This window comes from Amblyomma mixtum, chromosome 4, assembly GCF_055824585.1.
Source record: "Amblyomma mixtum isolate Tamu chromosome 4, ASM5582458v1, whole genome shotgun sequence".
Classification (NCBI taxonomy): domain Eukaryota; kingdom Metazoa; phylum Arthropoda; class Arachnida; order Ixodida; family Ixodidae; genus Amblyomma; species Amblyomma mixtum.
The window spans coordinates 104,152,865-104,178,598 of record NC_143015.1 but is presented as its reverse complement, the minus strand read 5'-3'; the positions used below and the strand labels follow the sequence as shown (position 1 = coordinate 104,178,598).

Below are 25,734 nucleotides of genomic sequence, written 5' to 3'. Positions count from 1 at the left end.
TTGCTAGGGCTACCACTCACGCCGTCGCCGTGGGACCCCTAGCATTGACACCACGTGTCATCGTGACGTCACGCAACGTGGCACCGTGACGTCACACCACGTGACATCGGATGAAAGAGCCGGCCTCCACCTCGCGCCGTCGCTGTGGGACCACTAGCCGTCACACCCGCTCGTTCCCGCGCATTTCGAACGCGCGTTCACACTCGGTGTAGGTGAAACGCTCGCTACACCGGGCAGCCAGACGCGGCTTCCGTGGCAATCCAGGCGCTCACCCAACGAGCGTCTCGGGGTTAGTCGGCGTTCCGCTGTAGCCATGCCGTTGTCTTCCCCCACGACGAAGGCTTCTAGTGGTTGTATTAAAATGACCAAGTATTCAACCAAGGAAAGCCATTTATAACCAAGCCTAGCCACTAATATGCTTCGCATTCCCCAGGCTTAGCCAAGCTGATCCTCAGCAATTTTTTTTTCGTGTCACTTAATAAAGTGGCGTACAAAATTCAATGTAAGTGATGCACATAGATGGGCATCTGCAAGCATTGCGTCTCCCACGTTGTGCACTAGCGGCGCGGTTGCCTCTCGCACGATTTTGTTGCGAAAGCAGCACTACTGGAGCCAAACTCGGTTCGTCGCGTATGCTCGTGGCGGTGAGGCTACCAAACGACCTTGAGTCGCCGTTGCCTAGCAACCGCCTCAGAAGGTGCTCGGGAAGAGCAAGATGGGTCGCTCATTCTCTACCGTTGGCTGTGATAGAAACAGCCACCTGCGAGTGCAGTGGAGCATCATTTAAGCGCAGCTCCACTGTGATGACAGTGGTATGAGGACTCGCCGCCATCGATGAATGTTTCGATGAAGCCTTTCGTCGCACCGTTTAGCTGGGTGTTCCTTCAGCTTCGTCCCTGGACATGGATTCCCTCTCCCCCACTCGGTTTCGCCGCCACCGGCAGCTGCTCCGCACCACGTGACCAACCACGTGACCGGCCACTGCACCGCCACGGTGGCTACGGCGCTGCCACGCTGAAGGCCCGAAATCCTGGCATAATATTGGCGCCGTGCGCACACACCAGCTCCGTGCTCTGACGTCACTCAGCGCATGCGCACAACTCACGAGGCGGGTGGCGTCTCCTCCACCGCGTGGCCCGACGCGCGCGCGTCCACAGCTGGCGAAGCAGTGGTGCCACGGCTCAGCGCGCAGCCACGCTGACCTCGAGAAGCGGCTAGCGTAGTGTAGTTATCGCTACAAAAGGACAAGAACTTAAACCACAGTCCTGAAAAAGGAAAATTCAGAAGGAATTAGATTGCCTGATACGACGTCTACAATGAGTGTCTAATGCAATTTCTGAATTTCCCTCCTGAACTCCAGTTGGAACAGGTTCCATTGCATTCTAACAATATGCATGTCACTCCCTTCTAGAATGTTTGAGTACCTTCCATGTGATTACCTCTGGGATTACACTAATCCGACCCAGTAATCAACCTTAATCCACCTTTATCCATTATCTGGTCTGGGACTATTTTTGGGGCTCCTTGTGAATTTTAGAGCAAGGGGAGGGGAAGCAGCATCCAAATTTTGGGGGTCCTAAAATTTTCTACTAGGTGGACTCCTCAGATTTTCTACCAAGTTGCCACCTACAACCATGGACATGTTTTGAAGTCACAAGGTCGCGTGACCTTTCAATCCAATCAGCCGGTTGTCTCCTGCCACGGTGGGCAGGTTGTGATGACGTCACGAGGTCACGTGACTGCACTCAACCATGAGAAAATATTGTGATAGAGTAGCTGGAATTTTCTGTGAGGCAACCTAAATGCTTTTGCATTAAAACACCAATAACTTTAAAGATATCTTACCTAGCTCTACAGACGAAGCAAATATAGCTGCAACATATTCGGTCGGCTTCGAGCCGCATGAAGTTGTGCATTTAGCCCACGATGGGCAGTGTTCTCTACAGCAATGCCAGTTCGTTACTGAAATGTTCTTGTGCAGTTAATTTTGCCCGTGAGTGTGACAACCCTGACACAGGTCTCCAAAGCTATAAGTGCTACGTGTTTGCCGGTCGTGCTTCCAGCAACATGTTAATGTTGACAGATTATTGTGTTAAATGCCATAGTAGCAGATTTTATAAAAACCTCAGCTCGAGGAAATCATCGAGCAAGTTCTTGTAAATTAAGCTGCCTTAAAATTGTGACGAATATTTAAGAGCCTAGCACAGACCTTTTCCTTCTGTGTAGTTCGAGAGATGAAACTACATGCACATCAGACTGGTGTATTAGATTTCGCTTTACATCTGTTGATACTTATGTGCCTGTTAGCGGGCTGTAGCTGGTACTCCTTGTGAAACTGCTGTTTCGATCTAAATAAACATCACCTTGGAATCCTGTACAGGAAGCCTTCTGCTATGCAGACCTCATTCATTTTACATATGTGTATGGCTCAGAGACCATCTTTTTTTCCCCGATGTGTACTCATGCGAGCTTTTTTTCTGACAGCAAGGCTTTTGCTATGTATGTGTTTGAAAAAATCTCGTTATAACGAACTAAGTGAATGCTCGATGGTACAGGTAACTAACTACTATTAGCATGCATACCAGATGTGCGAACACCTGTTATCTGCATTTTAACGCATTTTCTTGGTAAAAACGCCGTATACCTCACGATACATAGCTTGTAGTCCGAGGAGAGATTCTGATGCCGGTGGTTGGAATAATACAGCAGTTTTATTCAAAATAAAATTATTAAATTTTTCGCCCCCATCTCCTTGGTTGAGGAAAAACTCAAGTCTGGCCAACCAGTAGTGGTGGAGGAACAAAATAGGAGAGAAAAAATTCTTGTATCTTCTCTGGACTGCACTGCATGCCATCGACCATTCTAGCTCATTCACAAATAATAAGCAAAGTCCACTGTGGCATATAAATAATACAGAAAAGTATAGGCTTGATCTCCTCGGTACTCACCTATGCAGGCGATTAGAAACGTCCAGTTCTTGTAAAGGATCAGTTCGGTTTATTAGATTAAGCCGTGTCGCTAAGCATAGCAGGCAATCAAGAAACCTAAAATTCCATCTATGGTGACGTTGTGTTGAAAATACGGCCTGCGCATTGTTACCCCGTGGTAGATGCTCCTCAGGATATCTTCATCATTATTTCAGGAGGACAAAGAAACTAGGGAAAGGACCCTGGAGGAAGCAGTGATTCAGACACGGGATTTTTACTTCCACACACCATGGTAAGTCCCCCTCAGTGTTGTTTTAAGACAATGCATCGAATTTTTAAGCTGCAGGGACAGAAAAAAGATGATAGAGTTGGACAACACCAGATCTTTGTGCGTTTTGGCCACATAAAATATTCCATTCAACTCCTCTGGTTCTGACGTTAGAACTTCCGAGTTTTGTTTTTAAAGAGCACTTTTTCCAGAAGTGCCAAAGCTGCCTTCTCCACCTTGGCCAGTGTAGATTTGAAGTTTTCCTTCTCAGAAAAGTGTTCCTTCGAAACGGCGGCGAGCCCAACGTGCTTATGAAGTTTTTCTTTCTCGAAACTTTTTTGTGTGATTATGTTACGACGTTGTGTTTCTTTGTTCATGCTCAAAGCAGCTGGGAACGCATGTCCCCATGTAATGCGGAGGTTTTCATTAGGGCTCCTTTTCTCGATCACAGAGAAATAAATCTTTAGCAGCTTAAATAATCTTCAGACCAGTTCTTCGAAACCCTCCGAGAGCTTTTGAAAAATGAACCAGGATTTATGATTATTTGATTAGTTTATTTCCAGACAATCCGCAGACAAAACAAATCGTTTTTTTCTGTTCGTGTCTGCCAGTTCAGTCGTCTTTTGGTACGCTATACCGCTAGCCTCAAAGAAAAAATTAGCGCAAACTAAACCTTTTGGCTTGGCCATTTACTGAGTCCATTTGTATGCGACCAGCCAGTATTTGTAACTAATGTGTCCTACGGCCCCGTCGGAGGATGTAGCGGAACTTATAGCAGTAGTAGAGGACGGTTGAGGCACGACATCTGCAGTGCTATCCATGTATATCGGACGTTGAGTGCTTCCACGGCAATCAGGGTCCCCTACGTTGCACAGGTAGATGCCCTTAGGAGCAGGTTCACCTTTCCTAATAGGAGCAGGTTCACCTTTCAGTACCCCCCGTCGTTCATGTGATCAGCCGCCCTTTGTATAATATCCGCAGTTCACCAGTTGATCCTCAGTCGCTATCACGGAGGCTCTTATTTGACGCCACTCCTCACAGTGCCACGTATGTCAGTTGGTGGTGATACCAGCGATGTGCCTCCCTAATTAACTGTCCCAGCCGGTTCCGCCAAATGCAAAGCGCCGTCGGGTTCGAAATCCGAAGAGGGGTTTAAGGCTGCAACACACGGTTCATCACACTCCATGATTAGCATCAGGTGCATGAGGTGCTATCCAGATATGCACTGTGCGGTTGTCTTACGTCTCTGTGTCACTATACGCGCTTCCCGTCCACCTCATCATTCGACTCGTGACGTTGTACATGGGAAGTCTGACAACAAAGCCAAATTGTGACAAGTGTGACAAAACGTTTGATAGAAAGCCAAATTTGGTTCTAATGCTTCACAACGTTGGCGAGAGCTCTAAAAGAATCCATCGCGGGAAGCCTCGAAAGTAGTGGCTCTATTTTGAGCACCTGATGAATGGTCGACAGCGTCAAACTTATACCGCGGGCCTTGACAGCCATTCGTGAGCGCCGTGACTTTGTACTCTTCATCGAGATGTTTAAACTTTTCCTCATGGGGTCAGCTGAATGAGAGCTCTAATCTAAATTACTAAGAAATGATATATTCCCACATCGGCCTGAAAAATTTGTCACTACTGAAGAACTTTCCTAGACGCGAGTCGACTGCCTACGCTTAGGTTGTCGGCCATGCCCGCAGTGCTTTCTTAAGGAACAAACAAGGGCTTACGTCCGTTCAAAATATACGTGCCACTAATCTTAGTGCCTCACCGCAAACTTTGGCTAGCCTACACACGCCTAGAAACCGGTGCGTTTTCACGGCGGATGTTTATGGATGTTTTTTCATTAAACCAGTAAGTACTCAGCCTATCTATGTATAAACCGTCTCCTTCTAGACAGCCTCTCAGCTCAGCCGACTGCTGCCCTTGGTGAGATCAGTGCTTTAGTGTGTTCTTTTTATTCGTGTTTTCTATCCTAACTTTTGCCGCTTGCAAGACGCAATGAGACGGTTATAACTGCAACCAGACTTAGAGTGCGTAAGCATCTTTTCGCACAAACTCATCCAGTCTAGTTCAGTGTTTCCAATTTTTAGTCTTACTGCCTTTTTGTATTCCAAAATACAGACTCTTTAGTTGAGAACACACAAAGGCATTCAAAGTCTAAACGTTCCACACACTAAACAAGACCGGTTTTTCCGAGAATCGAGGCGGAGACAGTTTATAGGTAGATTATAGGTTTACATTAGCCGCTCGTATGTAATTATTGGAATATGGAGTTCATAAGATAAGGAAAAATATATAGGAATCGATATCCAGTTACAAATCTACATCTTGTCTCTGCGGAGTCCGTAAGCATTCCACTTTATTTCCGTACTATTTCTGTACAGTGTACAATACGTCATACGCGCTTTCCATACGTGTTTTTCATATATTTCATACCGACTGCGTATGCAACATCCTGACTTCATATATTCTATAAAAACATACGGAAATTTTCAGGAAAGTAACCCCCTCCCGACACGCATCTCCTGTCGTAATATGTTTTGCGTGTTGCGCGTGTTGCGCGTGTTGCGCGTGTTGTACTAACTATGGCCGCCAAATGCTGATGTACACACTACCACATGCTCTTAACTCTTCTGATAACACCTCCAAGTCACCTCCAAGACATTAACACTTACAATTATGAACCCGCAATGTTAGCCTTATCACTTAACATGTTTTTATGATTATGTAAAGCCGTCGCCATATATATATTGCTTTTCTTTATATCGCTATCACTTTTTGTCCCCTGCTGTATTGCTTTGTGAACGGGGTGCTAGCCTTTGTCAAGCCGTTACAGGCTTTTTGCTAGCACCCCGTTGCATCACGAGTTCTGTAACATCATTGTTGATGCTAAAATAAATTTGAATTTGAATTTAAATTTGAAGGTGGACGCTGCATTCTGCTTCATCCATTCGCAGACCGGAATGTGCCTACAGCCTGTGTTTTGAGCTGTCTTCGCGAAGCCAACCAGGTCTTTTAGAACGTTCGCATCCTGGGAGGAGTGCTGCATCCTGCTTTACTTCTCCTGCAGCCGTCGCCATACTGCTGACACAAGGTTAGTAATATTAACAGCAATGTTCTTGCCGCGCCATCTCAACCAACTTGCCCATCTGCCTAGCTCATGGAGGAGTCGTGCTGGTCATATCACTGCGTGCAAACTTGAAAAATTTAACTGTCTGGCGTGTTATTCGAACTGCTCGTAATTGAGACTTGCAACCATGTAGAAGGGTTCATGTACAGTCGTGAGCAATATGACAGGGCACAAACAACTGTGCTCAGCATATCAAATTATGAAGTAATCAGTAAATGAATGCTCATACTTTGTTGCCTGTCCCATTCCTCACAATTTTGTTAACAATTTGAAATCCCTACCAAATTTTTTAGAGCAACATGTTGACTTGTGGTAATTAACAAATGAGCCTAAGAAGCAGGAGGTGCCTATAGCGTGCTACTGTGCCTCAAAAGCAAATTATATAGTGTAACGTGCGAGAAATGAAAACTTGAAATCTTTATAGAAAAAAATTGGCTGCGGTTTAGCTCTGGTTAAACCGGGAGTGACGCGACAGCTACAGCTGGCCGAGTGGAACTCGCTCAGTCGAATTGCAAAGTCAGTCTTTCGCCGCTCCATTTAGCTGGGCGTTCCTTCATCTTCCTCCCTGGACGTGGATTCACCCTCCCCGATCTCCCCCTCTCTACTTCCCCACTCGCTTTCGCCGCCGGCTGCTGCTCCACACCACGTGACCAACCACGTGACCAGCCACTGCACAGCCATGGTGGCTACGGCGCTGCCACGCTGAAGGCTCGAAATGCTAGCATAATTTAGGCGCCGGGAGCACACGCGAGCTGCATGCTCTGACGTCACTCCGCGCATGCGCACAACTGACGAGGCGAACGGCGTCTCCTCCACCGTCAGCGTAGCCGTGAGGCCCGACGCGCGCATGCGCACACCTGGCGAAGCAGTGGTGCCACGGCTCAGCGCGCAGCCACACTGACACAGTTTTGCCCATGGGTCTATGAACTCTAACATAGTTCTCCAAAGCTATAAGTGCTACGTGCTTACCGGTCGTGCTTCTAGAGGCATGTTAATGTTTTCAGATTATTTTGCCAAATGCCATAATACCATAATCTGCAAAAACCTCAACTCCAGGAAATTATACAGCAAGTTTTTGCAAACTAAGCTGCCTCAAAACGGTGACATTTAATAGCCTAGAACTGACCTTTTTCTTGTGTGTAGTTCGAGAGATGAAACTACTTCAATGTCAGACTTGTGTATTAGGTTTCGCTTTGCACCTGTTGATACTTATGTCTGTTAGCCGGCTGTAGCTGCTACTACTAGCAGCTACACAGCCAAACGGCTGTGTCGATCTAAAAACCATCGCAATGGAATCCTGTACGGGAAGCCTTCTGCTATGCACACCTCATTGTACTACATGAGTGTGTGGCTCGGAACGCATTCTTTTTCCCCGATGTGCACACAGGCGAGCTTTCTTTCCGACAGCAAGGCTTTTTCTATGTATGTGTTTGAAAAAATCTAGTTCTATGATCTTAGTGAATCTTCGATGGTAGAGGTAACTAACTACTTTTTGTATGCATACCGGATGTGTGAACGCCTGTTATCTGCATTATAGCGCATTTTCTTGGCAAAAAAGTCGTGTACCTCACGATCTACACCTTGTAGTCCGTGGAAAGTTTCTGGTGTCGGCGGCAGGGATAATACAGCAGTTTTATGCAAAATTTATTTCTTTTATATTTTTCCCCTGCTTCTCATTGGTTCAGGCAAACCTGAACCAAACTTTAAACCAAACCAAACTTTATTTTATTTTACAAATGTGCATACAGTCTTTAGGATGAGCCACAGGCCAAAAGCTAAAGAAAATAGCTTGAAAATGCCTGTGGCTCATCTAAGAGCCATTACAAAATAATGAACTCTAATAATGAACTCTAGCCAACCAGGAGTGACGGAGGGCAAAAATAGGAGAGAAAGAATTCTTGTATCTTCTCTGGACTGCATTTCATGGCGTCGACCATTCTAGCCCATTCACAAACAACAAGCGAAGTCCACTGTGGCATATAAAATATGTAGAAAAGTAGAGGCTTGTTCTTCTCGGTACTCACCTATGCAGGCGATTAGAATCGTTCAATTCTTGTGAAGGGTCAATTCGGTTTATAACATTTTTGCCGTTGGCTAAGCGTAGCAGGCAATCAAGAAACCTAGAATTCTATCGTTGGGTTGATAACACAGTCTGCGCAATGTTGTCACTTGGTAGATTCTGCAGCGAACATCTTTATCCATATTTCAGGAGGACGAAGAAACTAGGGAAAGGAGCAGGAGGCTGCAGTGACTGCCGAGCTGGATTGAGTGACAGGTCGGAGCGTGTTGATGGCAGCGATGGAAGTGCCACTTGATTGTCGCGGTAGACAGAACATATTTGCACCGCCTATACATGGTTTCGTGTGAGCTTGCAGTAGATAAACCTGCTTAGCCAGCTAACTGTTCTAACTGAATGATAATAGTGAATAAGTAGGTCTTAGCTATAACTTCCGATGAGGTTGTGGTGCTCACCGCTATGCAGAGGCGCGTAAGCAAGCCGAGCAATACCTCATTCTCCCCAGATGCGCTGCTAATCCTACATTAAAACCCTCGCATCGCGCCTCTGGCTTTCTTACGTTATTTTCTACTGTGAATGTAACCCGTACTCGACAGCTAGCCAGCTGTGCCTCGGACGCTGAGAATACTGAGCTCTTTCGGTTAAAACCGAATGCCAAAAACTGCAATCGGCTTACATTTATCGGTGCCTTTTGGTTTGAACCGAACAGTCAAACCACTACTTATAGCTCATGTGTCGCTTCGGGGCGTTCAACCTCGCGATTCTCAAATTTCGAAGAGGGACTGCAACATGATTCTTGTTCGAATAAAAACTTTCAGTAAGCCTGTAGCTCGCAAAAAACGAGCCACAAGAACGAAGGTTTTCATACATTGCGCAGTTCCGACCGCTTGCAGAATCTTTGGCCGCTTATCCCGTATTTTTGTATTTTCCTCCACTTTCAGCGTTCAGGAGCCGACCACCAAGCACAGCCGATGCGAGCCGTCCAAGGAGCCGATAACCCGGCTGTCTACACGCATTCTTCTACGCCTTTCCCAAGGTTAACCTTTGTTCATATTTTGTTGAATTGCGTTGCGAGTGAACGCTGGAGTTTAGTTGGCACGGAAGCAGCATTTGGAACACCATGGCTCATGCAGCGCATCTTTACCCTTCGCAGACGATCTTCGCGTTCTTGGTACTGCTGTGTCCGCCCCCGGCATACTCGGCGGATGACATTTCCACACCGCTGCTACAATCAAGCGATGACGCATTCTACCAGCAGCCCTTCAACTATCTTCACCTGGATCCACTACAGTTAATGCGACCGGCTTTCTACGTACCTTCATCGTCGACTCTGACGTCACATCGCAGTGGCAATTTAAGCGGCTGTCTGAGCGACAGTCCGTTTAGTTGGCACGGAAGCAGCATTTGGAACACCATGGCTCATGCAGCGCATCTTTACCCTTCGCAGACGATCTTCGCGTTCTTGGTACTGCTGTGTCAGCCCCCGGCATACTCGGCGGATGACATTTCCACACCGCTGCTACAATCAAGCGATGACGCATTCTACCAGCAGCCCTTCAACTATCTTCACCTGGATCCACTACAGTTAATGCGACCGGCTTTCTACGTACCTTCATCGTCGACTCTGACGTCACATCGCAGTGGCAATTTAAGCGGCTGTCTGAGCGACAGTCCGTTTAGTTGGCACGGAAGCAGCATTTGGAACACCATGGCTCATGCAGCGCATCTTTACCCTTCGCAGGTGTGTAAAAACGTTTCGCTTTATGCTAAGAAAAGTGACGACCCGTTCTTGCTATTGCTTCCGTGCCAACAAGTGCTTTGTGAAATTGTCTGCGATTTTTTCTCAATGGCGATGCTCATACTGCGCTCCGGTGATGTAGAGACTAATCTGGGGCCCACCACGCGTAATACTGAAGCATTACTTGAACTGCAACATTTGCCCGCTAATCCTTCGGAGCAGATGGAAGTTCTTTTTCGGCTATTAAAGGACCTCCAGGCACGATCTGTAGAATCCGCTAAGGGCCAGGCCGAGTTGGTTAGCGACGTTAAGGCAATTAAGGTTGGTCAAAAGAACATCGAGACCAAAATTGAGGCAATCCAGACGAGGTTAGACAATCTTGAAGAAAAAACAAAGGTATTAGACCGTCTCGATGATGACATTGCTGGAATTCAAGTGTCAGCACAAGTCCAGACAAATCGGCTCGACTCTTTAAAACTGCGTGTTGACGAACTTGAGGATAGATCTCGACGCAATAATTTAATTTTTCATGGAATCCCCGATTCTCGCGAATCATGGGAACAGTCAGAGTCGAACGTAAGGGCAGCACTAGCCGAAGCAATCGACAGCCTACCCGACACAGCAATAGAACGCGCCCATCGCATAGGTCGCTACACGCCCGATAAGTGTCGCCCAATTGTTGTCAAGTTCGCCAGCACGAAAACAAAAGACAAAGTACTTTCCGCGCGAGCAAAGCTAAAAGAAAATGATGTCTCTATTTCCGAAGATTTTTCGCCCGCCACACGCCATGTACGAAAAAAACTCATTGAGTACGCTAAAAGCCAGCCCCAACCATGTACTTTCCAGTTAAGATACACTAAACTAATCATGAATAAAAAACAGTTCGTCTATAACCCGGCAACAGACACCATCAGCGAAAATGCCGCGTACGAACCACGAAATAGCGGCGAGCATGTTGATTGTGAACACGTCCCAAGTTAGGAAAGCGCGAGGGGAAGTGGACAAGACGCGTCCCACGTATCAGTTTTTTTTACTAATATTCGTAGCATCATGAATAAACGCGCTTCCTTAACTTCTGTCTTAGATACTTGCAATACCGATATTTTAGTGCTTACAGAAACGTGGCTGCATTCACAGGTTCAAGATCACGAACTTTTTCAGACCGCTCATCGTTTTTCACTCTATCGTTGTGACCGAACAATGCGACAGGGAGGCGGCGTGCTCTTAGCCATTTCGAAAGATCTTGCATCCCAGTGTATTCATGTATCTACTGACTTAGAAATGGTTTGGGCCATCGTTGAACTAAACCACCAGAAGATAATCATTGGTGTTTGTTACCGCCCCCCAAACCATTCATCTAACTTCGTAAATGAGGTACATGATATCATTAACATCGTTACATGCCGTTATCCCACGTTACCTTTATTTCTGCTTGGCGATTTTAATCTACCAAATATAGTATGGAACACTGGATCTCCAACCTTACAGCCTTTTTCTTCATTAGCCAATGAGTTCTTAGAAATGTGCTCAGTTTTTTCGTTTTCACAACTTGTTACGCAGCCTACAAGAATTATGGAATCTGTCGCAAACACACTGGACCTTGTATTAACAGCGCAACCTGATCTTGTTTCCGACATCACGTACTTACCCGGCTTGAGCGACCATTCGGCCCTTTCATTCAACTTGAATATCTTGCGACCAAAAACCGTTAAAAAATTCAAACCGTTTCGAAATTATGCAAAAGCTAATTTTGAAGCCATTAATACTGAATTATCAGTCTTCCTTGACGACTTTCTACAAGACTTTGACTGCCGTAGTGTTCAGTCTAACTGGAATATGTTTTCTTCCAAAATTGCTGAATTAACAAACAAATGCATCCCACTTCGCACCCTTGTCTGTAACCATAACGCTCCATGGTACAGCACCTGTCTCAAGCGCTTGTCTAATAAAAAAAGGCGTCTCTACAAATCTGCGAAAGGTTCTGTTAGCATAACACGGTGGACTAAATACAAACTGGCAGCCCATGAGTATTTAACCGCGCTTAAACAAGCAAAGAATAACTTTCTTCATAATACCCTGCCATCAATGCTTAAAACCGACATAAAAAAATTCTGGCGTGTGATTAACCCCAAAGCGGATGACATGATAACCTTGATTGACAGCTCTTCCAATGTTATTCCAGCTAACGAATGTGCGTCTGTACTTAACGAAGTTTTCCTGCGCAACTTTTCTTCAACTACCAATATTACGCCCCAATCTACGCACAACAATGTTTATCCAGCAATGTTTCCCACAACCATTGAAGCAGAAGGCATCGAATCAATAATTTCATCTCTAAAACCATCTTCCGCTCCTGGGCACGATTTAATCAACGCGAAATTTTTGAAAAACACGAGCTGTTATTCTTCCATTTTTCTAACAAAGATATTCCAGCAGTCGCTCGAAAAAAGTTCTTTGCCGGCTGAATGGAAGGTAGGGAAGGTGATCCCACTCCATAAATCAGGTGACAAGCATTGTACTTTTAACTACCGGCCTATCTCGCTCACTTGCATCCCATGTAAAATTCTAGAACATGTCCTTGCCTCAAATCTAGCTAGCTTTCTCGAATCTAATTCATTTTTCTCACCATCGCAACATGGCTTCCGCAAGACTTATTCATGTGAAACACAACTAGTATCATTCACGCATCAGCTAAACGTCATCCTTGACCGCTGTTCACTTGCCGACTGTATATTTTTAGATTTCTCGAAAGCATTTGATAAAGTATGCCATAACCTTCTAATGTTTAAGTTACATCAACTTAACATTGATCCCAAACTGCTTGCTTGGATCGAATGCTTTCTTTTTAACCGTTCGCAATTTGTTTCTGCTAATGACTCAACCTCGCAGCCAAGTAAAGTACAGTCCGGCGTACCTCAAGGGTCGGTACTTGGTCCTCTACTTTTTTTAATTTACATTAATGATCTACCCTCTTGTGTTTCCTCTAACATTCATTTATTCGCAGATGATTGCGTCATCTACAGGGAAATAATTTGCGACGATGACATATCTTCTCTTCAATCAGACCTTAACGCTATCTGTATTTGGTGCCAATCATGGTCAATGGAATTAAACATCAAAAAATGTAAATTTCTGCGTGTATCAAGAACATCCGGCCAGCTACCTTCCTATCACCTTAATAATGTCCCTCTAGATCCTGTTTCTTCTTACAAATATCTTGGTATCCATATTACTAGCAACCTCACTTGGTCCATTCACACATCTTACGTAATTAATAATGCTAATCGCATGCTGGGATATCTAAAACGTAATTTCTCTAAGGCACCTTCTTCCCTAAAACTACTTCTATATAAGACACTGGTCCGCTCAAAGCTAGAGTATGCTGCAGCAGTGTGGGATCCCTTTAAACAAAACCTAATTCACTCATTAGAAATGGTCCAGAATAATTCTGCTCGTTTTATTGTATGTAATTATAACCGAACTGCCAGCATCTCTGCAATGAAATTAAATCTCAGCTTGCCATCTTTAGCATCTCGCCGTAAAGCCCTTAGACTATCACTTTTTCACAAGATATTTTATCATCCTTCACTTCGCCACGAACTGATCTCCCCTCCCCAATACATTTCATCAAGGCTAGATCACAATAACAAAGTCGGAATTCCATTTTGCAAAACCAATGCCATGTTTCAGTCATTTCTTCCGCGCACATCTGCTGAGTGGAATCACCTTCCTGCATCTACCGCTACCATTACTGACAACCAACGCTTCAAAACAGCATTAGAAAACTTTGTATAAGTAGGAGCATCATCTTCTTTTTTTTTATTCTATATTCTTGTTGTTTTTTGTACGAGCGTTTTGTTTGTTTGTTTTTCACTGTATTGCTGCGCTGTATTTTGTGTATTATACACTATTAACCAGCACACCAAGAACCCAACAGCTAATAATGTATAACTAGGAGCAATCATTTTTGTATTACTAATTAGTTTGCTGCACTGTACATTTTTTTTCTTAAATTTTTGTAACCACTCCCCTCTATAATGCCTCTGGCCCTGAGGGTACACGAAATAAATAAATAAATAAATAAATAAATAAAACGTGCTCAGGAAAGAAAAAAAAAAGCGCCCGTCCTGTCCGTCTTTCTGTGTGGTTTGTGTAGAATTTAGCGCTGTTTTTTTCTTTCCTGAACACAATGTCACACCAACTAGCCCAGCAAAAAGTACTGTTAAACGAACTTTAGTCTAAACGTGTGCAAGAGCTTTTTGAATAGGGTCAAGGGTCAAAGCATAGAGTACCTGTGGGCTGGCTGTTGGACTAGAAATACCTCCTCAACCACTAAGGTTCGAATATTGAGGTGCTGCACGCGCATTATCCGCTGTTGTCTACGAAGACAGCATAACCCTCCTGAAAAAGTGAGAAAAAAAAGTTGTATCATACAAACCTTAATGAAAGCTCCGTCATCAAATTGTATAGAAATATTATACAGATGTCAGACAAGGTCGTGCACTGTCTAAAATTTATATTCTTGCATTTGTAGGACAAAATGTGTATGAGGTTATTATTGAATCATACAGAATTTTTTCATTTTGTTGAGAGCAGTTCTTATTGGGCTCGTAGGTTCTTGAACCTTTAGGAACCCATGCACGCATTAAGTCGCGCATAAGCATCGCTCAAGAAATATTTTCTCAGCCTTATGCAAACGTACAAACATCTTGTACAGACATGTAACACATATATTTTTAAAACAAAGGAAGGGAAATGGGGGGCTCGTTTGACATGCATATAAAGGAAGCCAACACCCACTGAAACCAATGTGCATAGGGGAATGTTTTTTTTATTGATAGTGTTGATCCATGGGAGAATGATAATAGTATCAGGCAGGTGTACGTGGCTTGGCCTCTGTAACGTTGAGTGCGTTCTAGACACTCGATACTCACCCTGCGACCATGGCAGGTGGCACTTAATGGTTTATCCCGAGAGTTTGCTCACCCAATGAATGCTGCGGCCAATGCCTGCAGTGCCGCGTGTCTGCCATAACATCGTCAGCCCTAACGCAGCTAAGGTTTCCACTCTCCCAGGGGGCCTGTTCTGCACTTTGCTTCCCTTTGCTTTATTTGAAGCTCAAATAAAAGTGCAAACCCCAAGCGCCCCGAAGACTATAGTGAAGCTTACGCTTCGAAAACAACCATTCCACCGGAGGGATCCGAGCCCACGACCTCTGAATTTCATTCATCTCCGGTGCTCTCCAACTCAGCTGTGGCAATGGCAGTCCAATCTCCAGAATTGACAGCCGTCCAGTCCACTTTGTTATTGTCTTTGATCGGCAAAATAATTGCAGCAGTATTCTCCCATGCATCGACAGCACAAATAAAAAAATGATCCCCAGGTGGTCGAACTTTTCGGAGCCCTTCACTAGGGCGCCCCTCATAGCCTGAGTTGCTTTGGGACGTTAAACCTCCATTCCGAGTCGCGTTCGTTCCTATTGCCAGAAGGAACCCCAGGCTTAGCCTCTGCGAGCCGCACTCTTCGCCGAAGCCGTCGACCACCGCTGCGATGGCTGAGGAATCGCAAGCACAATCCTCTGACCACCCAGCAGGAGCGTCGTTGAGCAGTGAGTGTCAGGTATATTAATTTCATTGGTGACCGAAGCTAAGAGCAGTGAAAAACGAATATTACTTTTCCCGCTGTCGAAAAACCGTGCAACCAAGGGAGCTTTTTTTGTACGTGTGTTGGTGCGTACTGGCTTCGAGTTTATAAAGACTTTCGGCTCGCCAGAACGCGTAAAGAACACGTGCCGAAGACATAACCAGTTTTTAAGGGAAGAATGGAGGAATGATCGCTATGCTGTTGGTATTGCTAATACCACTACAGGTGGCAACCACTTGCTGTACTGTGCCCTCAGGGTCATACTGTGAGCCCATTCGGCAACTTTTTTTTTTTCAGCGATACTGCGATAGTTACTAACGCGCCCGCAAATGATCATGATGGTCTCTGCAATACATCCATTATCCTTGGAGCAGGAACTTTGAGACTATCGTTAAAAGTGTGATATTGTGTGTGGTTAAAAGCAAACCACATTAGCGGGGCATGTAATTTACGGAACCGCCGTGGCGTCGATAGAAAGAGCGGTGCTCAGTGCGCCCTGCACCACCTCCTCCGCTGTCCCCCACCTGCCCCAATCGCTATGTAACTTGCGAGAAATAATTAGGTAAAACACATCAAAATAAAAACGTGCTTAGTGGACCTTTCAAAACATTTAATTCAACAGAGGAAAAAAATCAGCATGTAGCAGTAAAAAAGATGCACTGTTCGGAAGCCGTGATGAATATTTTCAGATCTCTGCTAGAACGTGATCTAACACCTTAACTTTTTAGGCCAAATAAACCAGTAAGAAATTGGCATTCCCTATGTGCACACGATGGCTGCTCACTAATAACCACCAGGCTCACTGTCCTCTCTTCTCTCTCTCTCTCCCTTTCTTTCTAGCGCGTAGGAGGCTAATGAGACTCAGTTTTATACTTCCCCAGTACAATACACACTGCGGACTGGAAGACGTCCTCGTGGGCACTGTAAGTGCGTTTTCAGTGATATCTACCTAAGACTCGATGGACAAATAAAGCGTTATCCCTCGGTTAGCTCGCTCGTTTCTCTCGCTCGTTTTTCCTTTTTTCCCCTTTGTTCCCCTCCCCAAGTGTAGAGTAGCCAACGGGGCATCGCCTGGTTAATCTCTCTGCCTTTCCGTCCTTTTCTCTCTCTCTCTCTCTGTAGCTCCACCACCCCTCAGGCCTGTAATCAGTGTGCTTTAATGAGAAAATGAATTTAGGAAGTGGGTAAGCGCAGCCGCAGCTTGGTCAGGAAAGTGTTAATTTCGATGTTTCACGCAAGCCATTTTGTGGACCTAGCGTCCGCGGCGACGCTTGGTCCGCAATTACCCCCAGATGCAGGATCGTGTGACTCATTTTGCCCGTCTAACTACCGGCACATTTCTAACCTGCACATGTTGCAAAATACTGCAGCATTAGTTTTGAAGCGTAAAGAGTCTTCTCCATCCAATTCAGCATGGTCCTCAACCGTGGCACCGAAACTATGGTTTAACTCAAAGACCAAAGACCGAGAACCTGTCCATGATTTTTATGCACTTTTCTAAAGCGTTCGGTGGGGGTTCCCACGTCAGATTGCTTTACAAGATAAACCACCAACTTGGCGATGGCCCTCTTGTTTGTCGGACCGTTAATTTTTGTGAAATTGCTCCCAGTAGGTAGAATACAGTGACCGCGTACTTAAATAGGAGAAGGAAGAGGTGCCTGCTTTATCTACAGCCGGCACAATCGGTCGGATTCCCCTACCACACTTCTCTCACTCCAGCCTCGCAACCCTCAATATCAGAGCGAAGACTAAGTGCCTAAGGCTTTAATATTTCGTTGTACACAGCGCGGTTAACCTAAACCCCACACTTTTGCCGCACACGGACCCGACATATGCAGTCCTTCACACTAGAATTCATTTCTTGTAAAAATATATCTTTAGCTGTTCTCTAATTTTACGAGTTATGCGGGGATAGAACTGTTTAAACCCTGCACTTATTACACAGCCTGGTCGCAATGCAGGGCAAAGGCCTTTCACATGTCTCGCCTTTACCAACTGCAGCCATCGTATCCCCGCAAGCTTCTTAAACTGATCCACTTACCTCACTTTCTCCTGTCCCCTGCTACGCCTCGAATAATTCAGAAATTCATTCGAATCATGCAGAAATAATTTCGAAAAAACAGCTGCGACCGCCACTTATTTTTGCTTAGCACCCAGTTTTGATAACATGCGTGATGTTTAAAGTATTGTAAATGCCTGGTGTTCACTGTTTTTTCGTGGTTTGCCATGTGACATGCGACTCCCATTGCACTTTGGTTTTTTTTTTTTTGTGACCACGTGCCTAGTCCTGTAATCCGTCGGGATCGCAGCATTTTGGAATAAATGTATCACAAGCGCGTCTAACTAGGAGGGTGTGATGGTGTCAGCAGTTTCCAAATAGAATAAGGGAAGGTCGGAAAGGCGCAGAAGGGGCAGACTGCTGCTGAGAGTGCTTCACTCTCTGGTTGCGGAACTGTGACAAACTGAAAATAAACGAAAATGGACTAGATGCAAGTACGTAAGATAGGTTCTCCAGTAAAAAGAAAGAAAACAAGTGCCGACCAAGTGCCGACCCATGCTTAGGGCCATGGCTAAGCATAGCAGGTGATCAAGAAACTTAAAATTCTATCGTTGGGTTCATAATACATCCTGCGCAATGTTGTCACTTGCTAAATTCTCCTGAGGACATCTTTATCGATATTTCAGGAGAATGAAGAAACAGGCAAAGGAGCACGAGGCAGCAGTGATTAAGATCGGGGTCTTTTACTTCCACACACCATGGTAAGTCCGCCTCAGTGCCGTTTTAAGACAATTCACCAAATTTTTTAAGCGCAGGAAAATCCAAAGATGACAAAAACGAAAAAGATCATTGCTTTGTGGGTTTCGGCTACACAAAAAATTCAATTCAACTGCTCTACCTTCGACGTCAGAGCTTCCTGATCTTGTCTTGAGGTGTCACTTTTTCCAGAAGCGCCAAAGCTGTCCTCTCCACCTTGGCCAGTTGCACAGTTTTAGATTTAAATTCTTCCTTCTCAGCGAAGAGTTCCTTCGGAACGGCGGCGAGCCCAACCTGTTTGTCAAGAATTGCTTTCTAGAAACTTTTTTAAACGAGTATGTTACAAAGTTGTGTTTGTTTGTCCATGCTGAAAGCAGCCGGCATGCATGTCCCCCTCTAATGTGGAGCTTTTCGTTGGGCTGCTTTTCTTGACCGCTGCGAAATAAATTTTTTGCAGCTTGAATAAACTTTAGACCAGCTCTTCGAGACTCTCCGAGACCTTTCGAAACACGGACCAGGCTTTTTGAATATTTGATTAGTTTTTGCAGAGAATCCGCAGGATCCAAGACACATCGTTTTTTTTTCTGTTGCCTTGGTCTGTGTGCTACTTCAGACGTACTTTGTCTGACGTATCTGCGCATTCATGATTCGGTACGCTATACCGCTAGTCTCAATGAAATGTTTATGGAAATTAAACCTTCGCGCTCGGCTGTTTACTGAGTCCATTTGTAGGCAAGCAACGATATTTTATAACTGATGTATCCTACGGCCCTCTCGGAAAAAGTAGTGGCACTTATATAGTGGTAGAGGAAGGACGCGGCATGACATCTGCAGTGCTAGCCATGTATATCGGACGTTGAGTGCTTCCATAGCATACAGGGTGTCCTAAGTTGCACAGGTGCCCTTTGTACATGTGCACCAGCGCAGAACAGGAGCAGGTTCGTATTGAGTACTTCCCTCGTTCACGTGATCAGTCGCGCTTTGTATAATATCCGCAGTTCAGCAGATGCTCCTCGGTCGCTATCACGGTGGCCTTTATTTGATATCACTCCCCACAGTGCCAGATATGTTAGTTGGCGGTTATACCGACGGTGTGCCTCACAAATGAACTCTCGTAACCGGTTCCGTCAAACGCAAGGCGACTCCGGACTCTAAATCCGAAAAGGGCTTCAAGGCTGCGGCACACGGTTCACCGTGTCTCCTAGATTAGCATCAGGTGCTATCCAGAATATGCACTGTGGGGTTGTCATACCCCTCTGTGTCACTATACGCGGTTCCGGACCAGCTGATCATTCGACTGATGCCGTTGTACATGGGAAGTGTGACCGCAAAGCGAAATTGTGACACGTGTGAAAAAAGTTGGACAAAAAGCCAAATTTCGTTCTAATGCTTCACAACGTTGACGAGAGCTCTAAAGGAATCCATCGCGGGGAGATTCGGAAGTAGAGGCTCTATTTTGAACACCTGACCAATGGTCGATAGCGCCAAACTAATGCGGCAGGCCTTGAGAGCTCTTAAGACCGAGACGTTTAAACCTTTTTGCATGGGGTCAGCTGAATGAGAGCTTTACTCTTCATTACTAAGAAATGATGTATGCCCACATCGGCCGGAAAAATTTGTCACTACCGAAGAACATTCATAGACGCAAGTCGGCTGCCTGCGCTTAGATTGTCGGCCATGCCCGCAGTGCTTTAAGGAGCAAACAAGGGCTTACGTACGTTAAAAATATACGTGCCACCCATCTGTTTGCCTCATCGCAAACGTCGATTGGCCTTAACATGCCCAGAAACCGGTCTGTTTTGCTGGCGAATGTTTTTCCATTAAACCAGTAAATACTCAGCCTATCTATGTATAAGCCATCCCCTTCTCGATAGCCTCTCAGCTAAACCAACCGCTGCCCTTGGTGAGATCGGTGCTTTTAGTGAGTTATTTTTATTCCTATTTTCTATCCTAACTTTTGCCGCTTGCAAGCCGCACTGAGATGGTTATATCTGCACACAGACTTCAGAGAGCCTAAGCATCTTTTTGCACACACTTATCCAGTCTAGTTCAGTGTTTTCAATTTTTACACTCTTAATGCCTCTTTCTATTCTAAAATACAGTCTGTAGTTTAGAATACAAAGAGGCATTCAAAGTCTAAACGTTCCACGCACTAAACAAGACCGGACTTATCCGGGAATCGAGGAGGAGACAATTTATAGGTAGTTTATAGGTTTATATTAGCCGGTCGTATGTCATTATGAGAATATGGAGTCCATAAGTTCAGAAAAAATATATAGAAATCTATATGCAGTTATAAATCTATATCTTGTCTCTGCGGAGTCCATAGGCCTTCCACTTTATTTCCATACAATTTCTGCACAATGTACAGTCGGGGACAAAAGTCTCCGGACCACGTGTGCCTCTAACGAAGCCGATACCTCTGCTATTGGTCGGCGGCTTGAGACCACACTTGTGGAGGTAAAAGTTAAACTTTTGTTCTTTCATCTCCACAAGTGCGGTTTCCAGCCGCTGTCTGATAGTAGAGCTATAAGCTTCGTTTGAGGAACACGTGGTCCGGAGACTTTTGTCCCAGACTGTACAATACGTCATACGCCCTCTCCGTACGTGTTTTTCACATATTCCATACCGACACCGTCTGCATCATACTCACTCCACAAATGCTATAGAAACATACGGAAATTTTCGGCAAAGTAACCCTCTCCAGAGACGCATCTCCTGTCTTAGGATGTTTTCCGTGTTGCGCTAAGGTGGACGCTGTATTCTGCTTTATCGTTTCGCAGACCGGAATGTGCCTACAACCTGTGTTTGGAGCTGTTTTCGAAGCCAACCAGGTTATTTTGAACGTTGCATCCTGCGGGGAATGATGCATCCTGCTTTGGTTCTCCTGCAGCCGTCGCCATACTGCTGAGACGAGGTTAGTGACATTAGCAGCAATGTTCTTGCCTCGCCATCTCAACTAACTTACTGATCTGCCTAGCTCATACAAGAATCGTGATGGTCATATCCCTGCGTGCAAAATTCCAAAATTTAACTCTCTCGTGTTATCCGAACTGCTCGTCATTGTGGCTTTCAGTTGTGTAGAAGGGTGAATTTACAGTCGGGAGCAATATGAAAAGGAGGAAACTTTTCGCCCAAAACTATGAAATTTCTGGCTTTTCTTCAGCTAAATTTTAGAACGACTACTAGATGTTATACGCCAAGACGAAAATTTGTTACCCAACTGAAATAATTTTGCTTATTAAATATGACTGAGGAGTAATCAGTAAATGAATTCTCTTGCTTTATTCCGCGTCATATTCCTTACGACTGTACAAGTTTTGTAAAGTATGCAATTATTCGCCCGCCTCGCCGGTCTCCTCGCGAACATGTTCTGCAAGGTGTCGCTCTGGAGCTAGCACTTAAATCCTCACGTTTCGCGGAACCATGGACGCAATGTCTTGTACTTGCCACCAACCCCTTCACCCTATAACCACCGCTTTTCATCTCCTTCGTCTTAGACTCCCCACTTCCCAGCATTCCAAGCGCAGCAAAAGTGCTCTGGCAGTGGCTGGAAGCTAATGGGAGCTTACCATGCCCACAGAACTAAGGCCGTTCATCTCAGCGAAAGTCTTATCAATGCGATTCGTAGATACCCGCAACTACCGGCAGCACAACTGCGTAATCAGTGAATTCAGTTTGATTTCCGATGGCAGGATGCCCGTCACCTCCTGGTCCATCTCGGTGTGACCAGCCGCCCAACACCCGACATCCCCGGAGCCTGAGCCTGAGCCTGACCTGAGTTCGTGTGTAATACCTGCGCAGCGTGCGCGTGGTAGTGGTCGTCACTCAGTCCAACAGACTGGTGAGAACTTAATAAGACACGAGCATGTTCAGCAAGATCCGTAGATGATCCTTGGATTACCTTACTATCAATTCCATAAATAGGGCACAATAGAGCGTGACGGATTCATTTTTTTTTTTCAAACCTCTTCCAATCTACAGACCATGGTGGCCAAAATGGCACTCATGGTAACGCTAGAAACTGTTCAAAGCTTAGAGCTGATGGTGACGGTAAACATAATATCGAAATCGACGACTGCGCGGCCGGACTTTTCCTGGCACTTACTTTCGCCTAGCACATGCCTCTTAATGTAAGTTTTGTCCTCAGAAAAAATGTGACGGATGATTTGGCTTTTGTTTATAGAGGATCCATTATTCCTGGCATAAATGTAAAAATCAGCCGTCACACGAAATGACGGTCTAAAGTGTCGATGAATCCAATTCGATGTAGCACAGAACCATAGTTAATTTCCCACCCTGCTGTAACGGACTTCAATTAGGGCTCTTATTTTTGCGCTATTCAGGCGAAAATTCCGGATTCTAACATTTTCCGCGGAACTTCTTGATAGCAGCCACAGTCTCTTTTTGTTTATGACATTGCTTGTTTGAAGATGGGTTGTAGTGGCAGAATAATAGAAATGTGATCATTTTCTCTTTAACAATTCTCTAGAATCCTAGAATATGGGAGAAAAATGAAGAGGGTTTGGTTTGGTTTGGCTCATGGGATTTAACGTCCTAAAGCGTGTAGAGCTATGAGCGGTGCCGTAGTGAAGGGCTCCGGAAATTTCGACCACTTGGGGGTTCTTTAACGTGCACTGACATCGCGCAGTACACAGGCCTCTAAAATTTTGCCTCCATCGAAATTCAACCACCGCGGCCGGGATCGAACCCGCGTCTTTCGGGTCAGCAGCCGACAGGGTGCCATGGTGACCGCTGCTGCGCGAAAGCCCGCATGCATCTACGATCGAGAGGCTTAGCGAGCAATGTAGGGGGATCGTTCACAGAATCTAAAGTTTTTCGAATGTAAAATCAGCACTTTTAGTTTAGATGTATTACTTTAGCAAACCAAGTGGAGAAGAGAGGCGCAGAATCTCGCAGTAAGAACCTTGCGAAGCTGTTTAAGACTGGCCGCACATAGCTAGCCGCATCGCATCACCAACTCTCCTTGTGAGATAGTCGTACCTTGGCTACTTTCTGACAAGGACACTCACAACGGAGCCGAGAAAGGCTTTATTTATGCGCTTTTGGCCTGATCAGACTACTGCGTCGCGCCTACAGTGTGCACTGAACAGCTTCTTTTCAACTGTCAGAACTATCCCAACGTCACCCGATTACTCCCTGCCTCCTGCTACACATTTTGTTCGACTTCTGCCAATTTTATATCTATTTGCTTCCTTCATATATAATGTATAGTACAGTAATCTCAGCATATCTTGTAAAGAAAAAGATGGCCGGCAGCTCCAGCCAGCTGCGACAGGAAGCACGGCGAACGGCAGAGGTGGACAGCGACGGGAAGCGAATGCGTCGAGACGGGGTAAAGATGGCAGGGTGGCCGGAAGTACTAGCGCAGTTAACGGAGACCATGACGTCTTCAGCCGCAGTCAGTTTGGCGCTTGTGGTTGTGGTAACGCCCACTGGGTCTTCGCCGAAGGGAACAAGTTCACTTCACCTCGAGTGTAGTTGTTGACGACGTGATATTGGGAGCAAAAGTCCCCTAAGATGACGTCTTGAGAGGACGAGGAAAAGCCGCGAAAAGTGGCGAATCTGCGATGCGAAGTGAAAAGCCAGCCAGCAGCATCGCCAGTCTTTGCAGTTGTAGGCACAGTTTCACGCTCAAGGCTGTTACAGCAGCGCCGATGTCAGCCAAGGCGAAAGCGTAGTTGCTCTTCTTGGTTCATATTCGATGGAGAAAGCTGAGGCCTTGAACAGGACAGCTCGTCCCATTGGCAGGTCAAGCAGTTTGTCCGTGAAGAGATTGCCTTTTCGGCAGCTGTCACTTGTTCCTGCTGTCCCAAATTCATATAACCTGGCTCAGACACTCCCGCACTTGACAGGGCGCAACTTTCCGCGCCACGGTGCTACCATCAGTTTACTCCGAGCCTCCCGTTGCAGCAAAGTTCATCTACCTTGAAGCCGTCAAACAACCCCACCAAGAACATTTTGTTTCGTTTATTCCTCTACCGTGGTCTACCCCCACTTCCTGCCACCCGACCACCACCTCGGCGTTTGTATCAATGGCGGACAACGAACAACCTCCCTATTAGTTATGCCTGCGGCATTCTCGACAGAGTGACGCGTCACAGCCGCCGCCGGGCCCTGCCCCCAGCTGCCGATGCCAACCCTCAAAGCCTACTTCTACGTTCGTCCGCAGCCTTTTGAGCACACCCCACACCTCCTCAAAGATGAAACTGGCTTTATTTGCAGCAATATATCTATTGCGAAGGCTGGGTACAGAAGTCAGAGAGGTCCGGGCTCGAACTGTTGGCGCTCTCGTCTCGCTGCGCGTGTTCACTCTGCCCCTGCAGCTGCCGAACATCTTACTCTTTACAATTGTAGTACACCTATCTTCCAAAAACTGGCACATAGTTCTTGCTCAGTGCACGCTGGAGAGGGAGCTAGGGATGAAATATTTTTAGTGGCATCAAATACAGAGCTGCAGCTGAGACCTCGGGAAAGTATTGGGGGCCTGTTTTTATTGTGAAATCATTATCCGGTTCGTCGGCAACGAAACTGGGTGGTGTTGAGCGCAAAAGTTGTCGCGGAAAATTGCGGATGACGTCACCGTGGTATAAAAGAAAAATAAAATTTCATCCGAAGGCGCGGAACTGAAACCAGGACGAGTTTGTTCGTTCGATGAATAACGAAATTGTTATAGGTTCCCTATCACCATAGTTGAGTGTTGTGCGTGTCTCGCTGGCCGAATGTGTTTCATCAGAAATCACTTGCGAAATCTGGAAGCTTTGCTTGCCAGGATGTACTTAGCTGAAGTGAAACTATCACAAGCACTTACACCGACATACGTCATTGTCGTGTATTTTTAACTTCGTGTACGCTGAATGTCCAAGGCAAATGCGTTGGTAAGTAAGGTTCAAACCGCTGATGCGTAAAACACATTCGTCCAAAATTTCAAGCGCAGGATTGTTGGTAACGGAGAGCGTTGCTTTGCGTTCTGCACTAGACCAGCTGCATGTTCACAATGACGAGGTTCACTTGAATGCGTATATGAAAGAAAGGGATTTATAAATATCAGAGCCTTATGTACTGGGACTAATTATGTTTTCTCTTCCCTAGCGGGGCCTTCGAGCGGTATTCGAGCGCCAGGTAAGTCATATTCGTTTTTATTTAATTTGGAACCATTCAAGACTAACTCTATCTGCAGATGGAGATCTGCTGAATCTCTTAGCGGATCTTCAGTCACAGTATGGAAAT

General features: G+C 45.6%; 2 protein-coding genes across 20 annotated transcripts in view; both read left to right on the top strand.

The window, feature by feature from the left end:
• Positions 1 to 25,734, top strand: part of LOC149347671 (uncharacterized) — a 76,666-nt gene that overhangs the window by 15,532 nt on the left and 35,400 nt on the right. For 5 of the 19 annotated variants that reach the window (XR_016292567.1, XR_016292574.1, XR_016292573.1 and 2 more), the window contains exons 6-15: positions 3,143 to 3,219; positions 6,158 to 6,294; positions 8,540 to 8,605; positions 9,289 to 9,383; positions 15,572 to 15,693; positions 16,569 to 16,651; positions 18,414 to 18,488; positions 21,267 to 21,400; positions 22,179 to 22,327; positions 25,597 to 25,626. The gene's annotated coding sequence lies outside the window, so the exon portion shown is untranslated. Of the gene's footprint in view, positions 1 to 3,142; positions 3,220 to 6,157; positions 6,295 to 8,539; positions 8,606 to 9,288; positions 9,384 to 9,949; positions 10,089 to 15,571; positions 15,705 to 16,568; positions 16,652 to 18,413; positions 18,489 to 21,266; positions 21,401 to 22,160; positions 22,328 to 25,596; positions 25,627 to 25,734 lie in introns of those variants that run through there. The other 14 variants (XR_016292569.1, XR_016292561.1, XR_016292563.1 and 11 more) reach the window with 13 other exon arrangements.
• Positions 9,396 to 13,553, top strand: LOC149347672 (uncharacterized). The gene has a single exon (XM_089587280.1). It carries the CDS (start codon positions 9,468 to 9,470, stop codon positions 11,064 to 11,066), a length of 1,599 nt encoding a protein of 532 aa, XP_089443406.1. The 5' UTR covers positions 9,396 to 9,467; the 3' UTR covers positions 11,067 to 13,553.

Coding starts and splice junctions, on each gene's coding strand:
- LOC149347672 (XM_089587280.1), top strand. CDS start 9,468: ATGGCTCATGCAGCGCATCTTTACCCTTCGCAGACGATCTTCGCGTTC.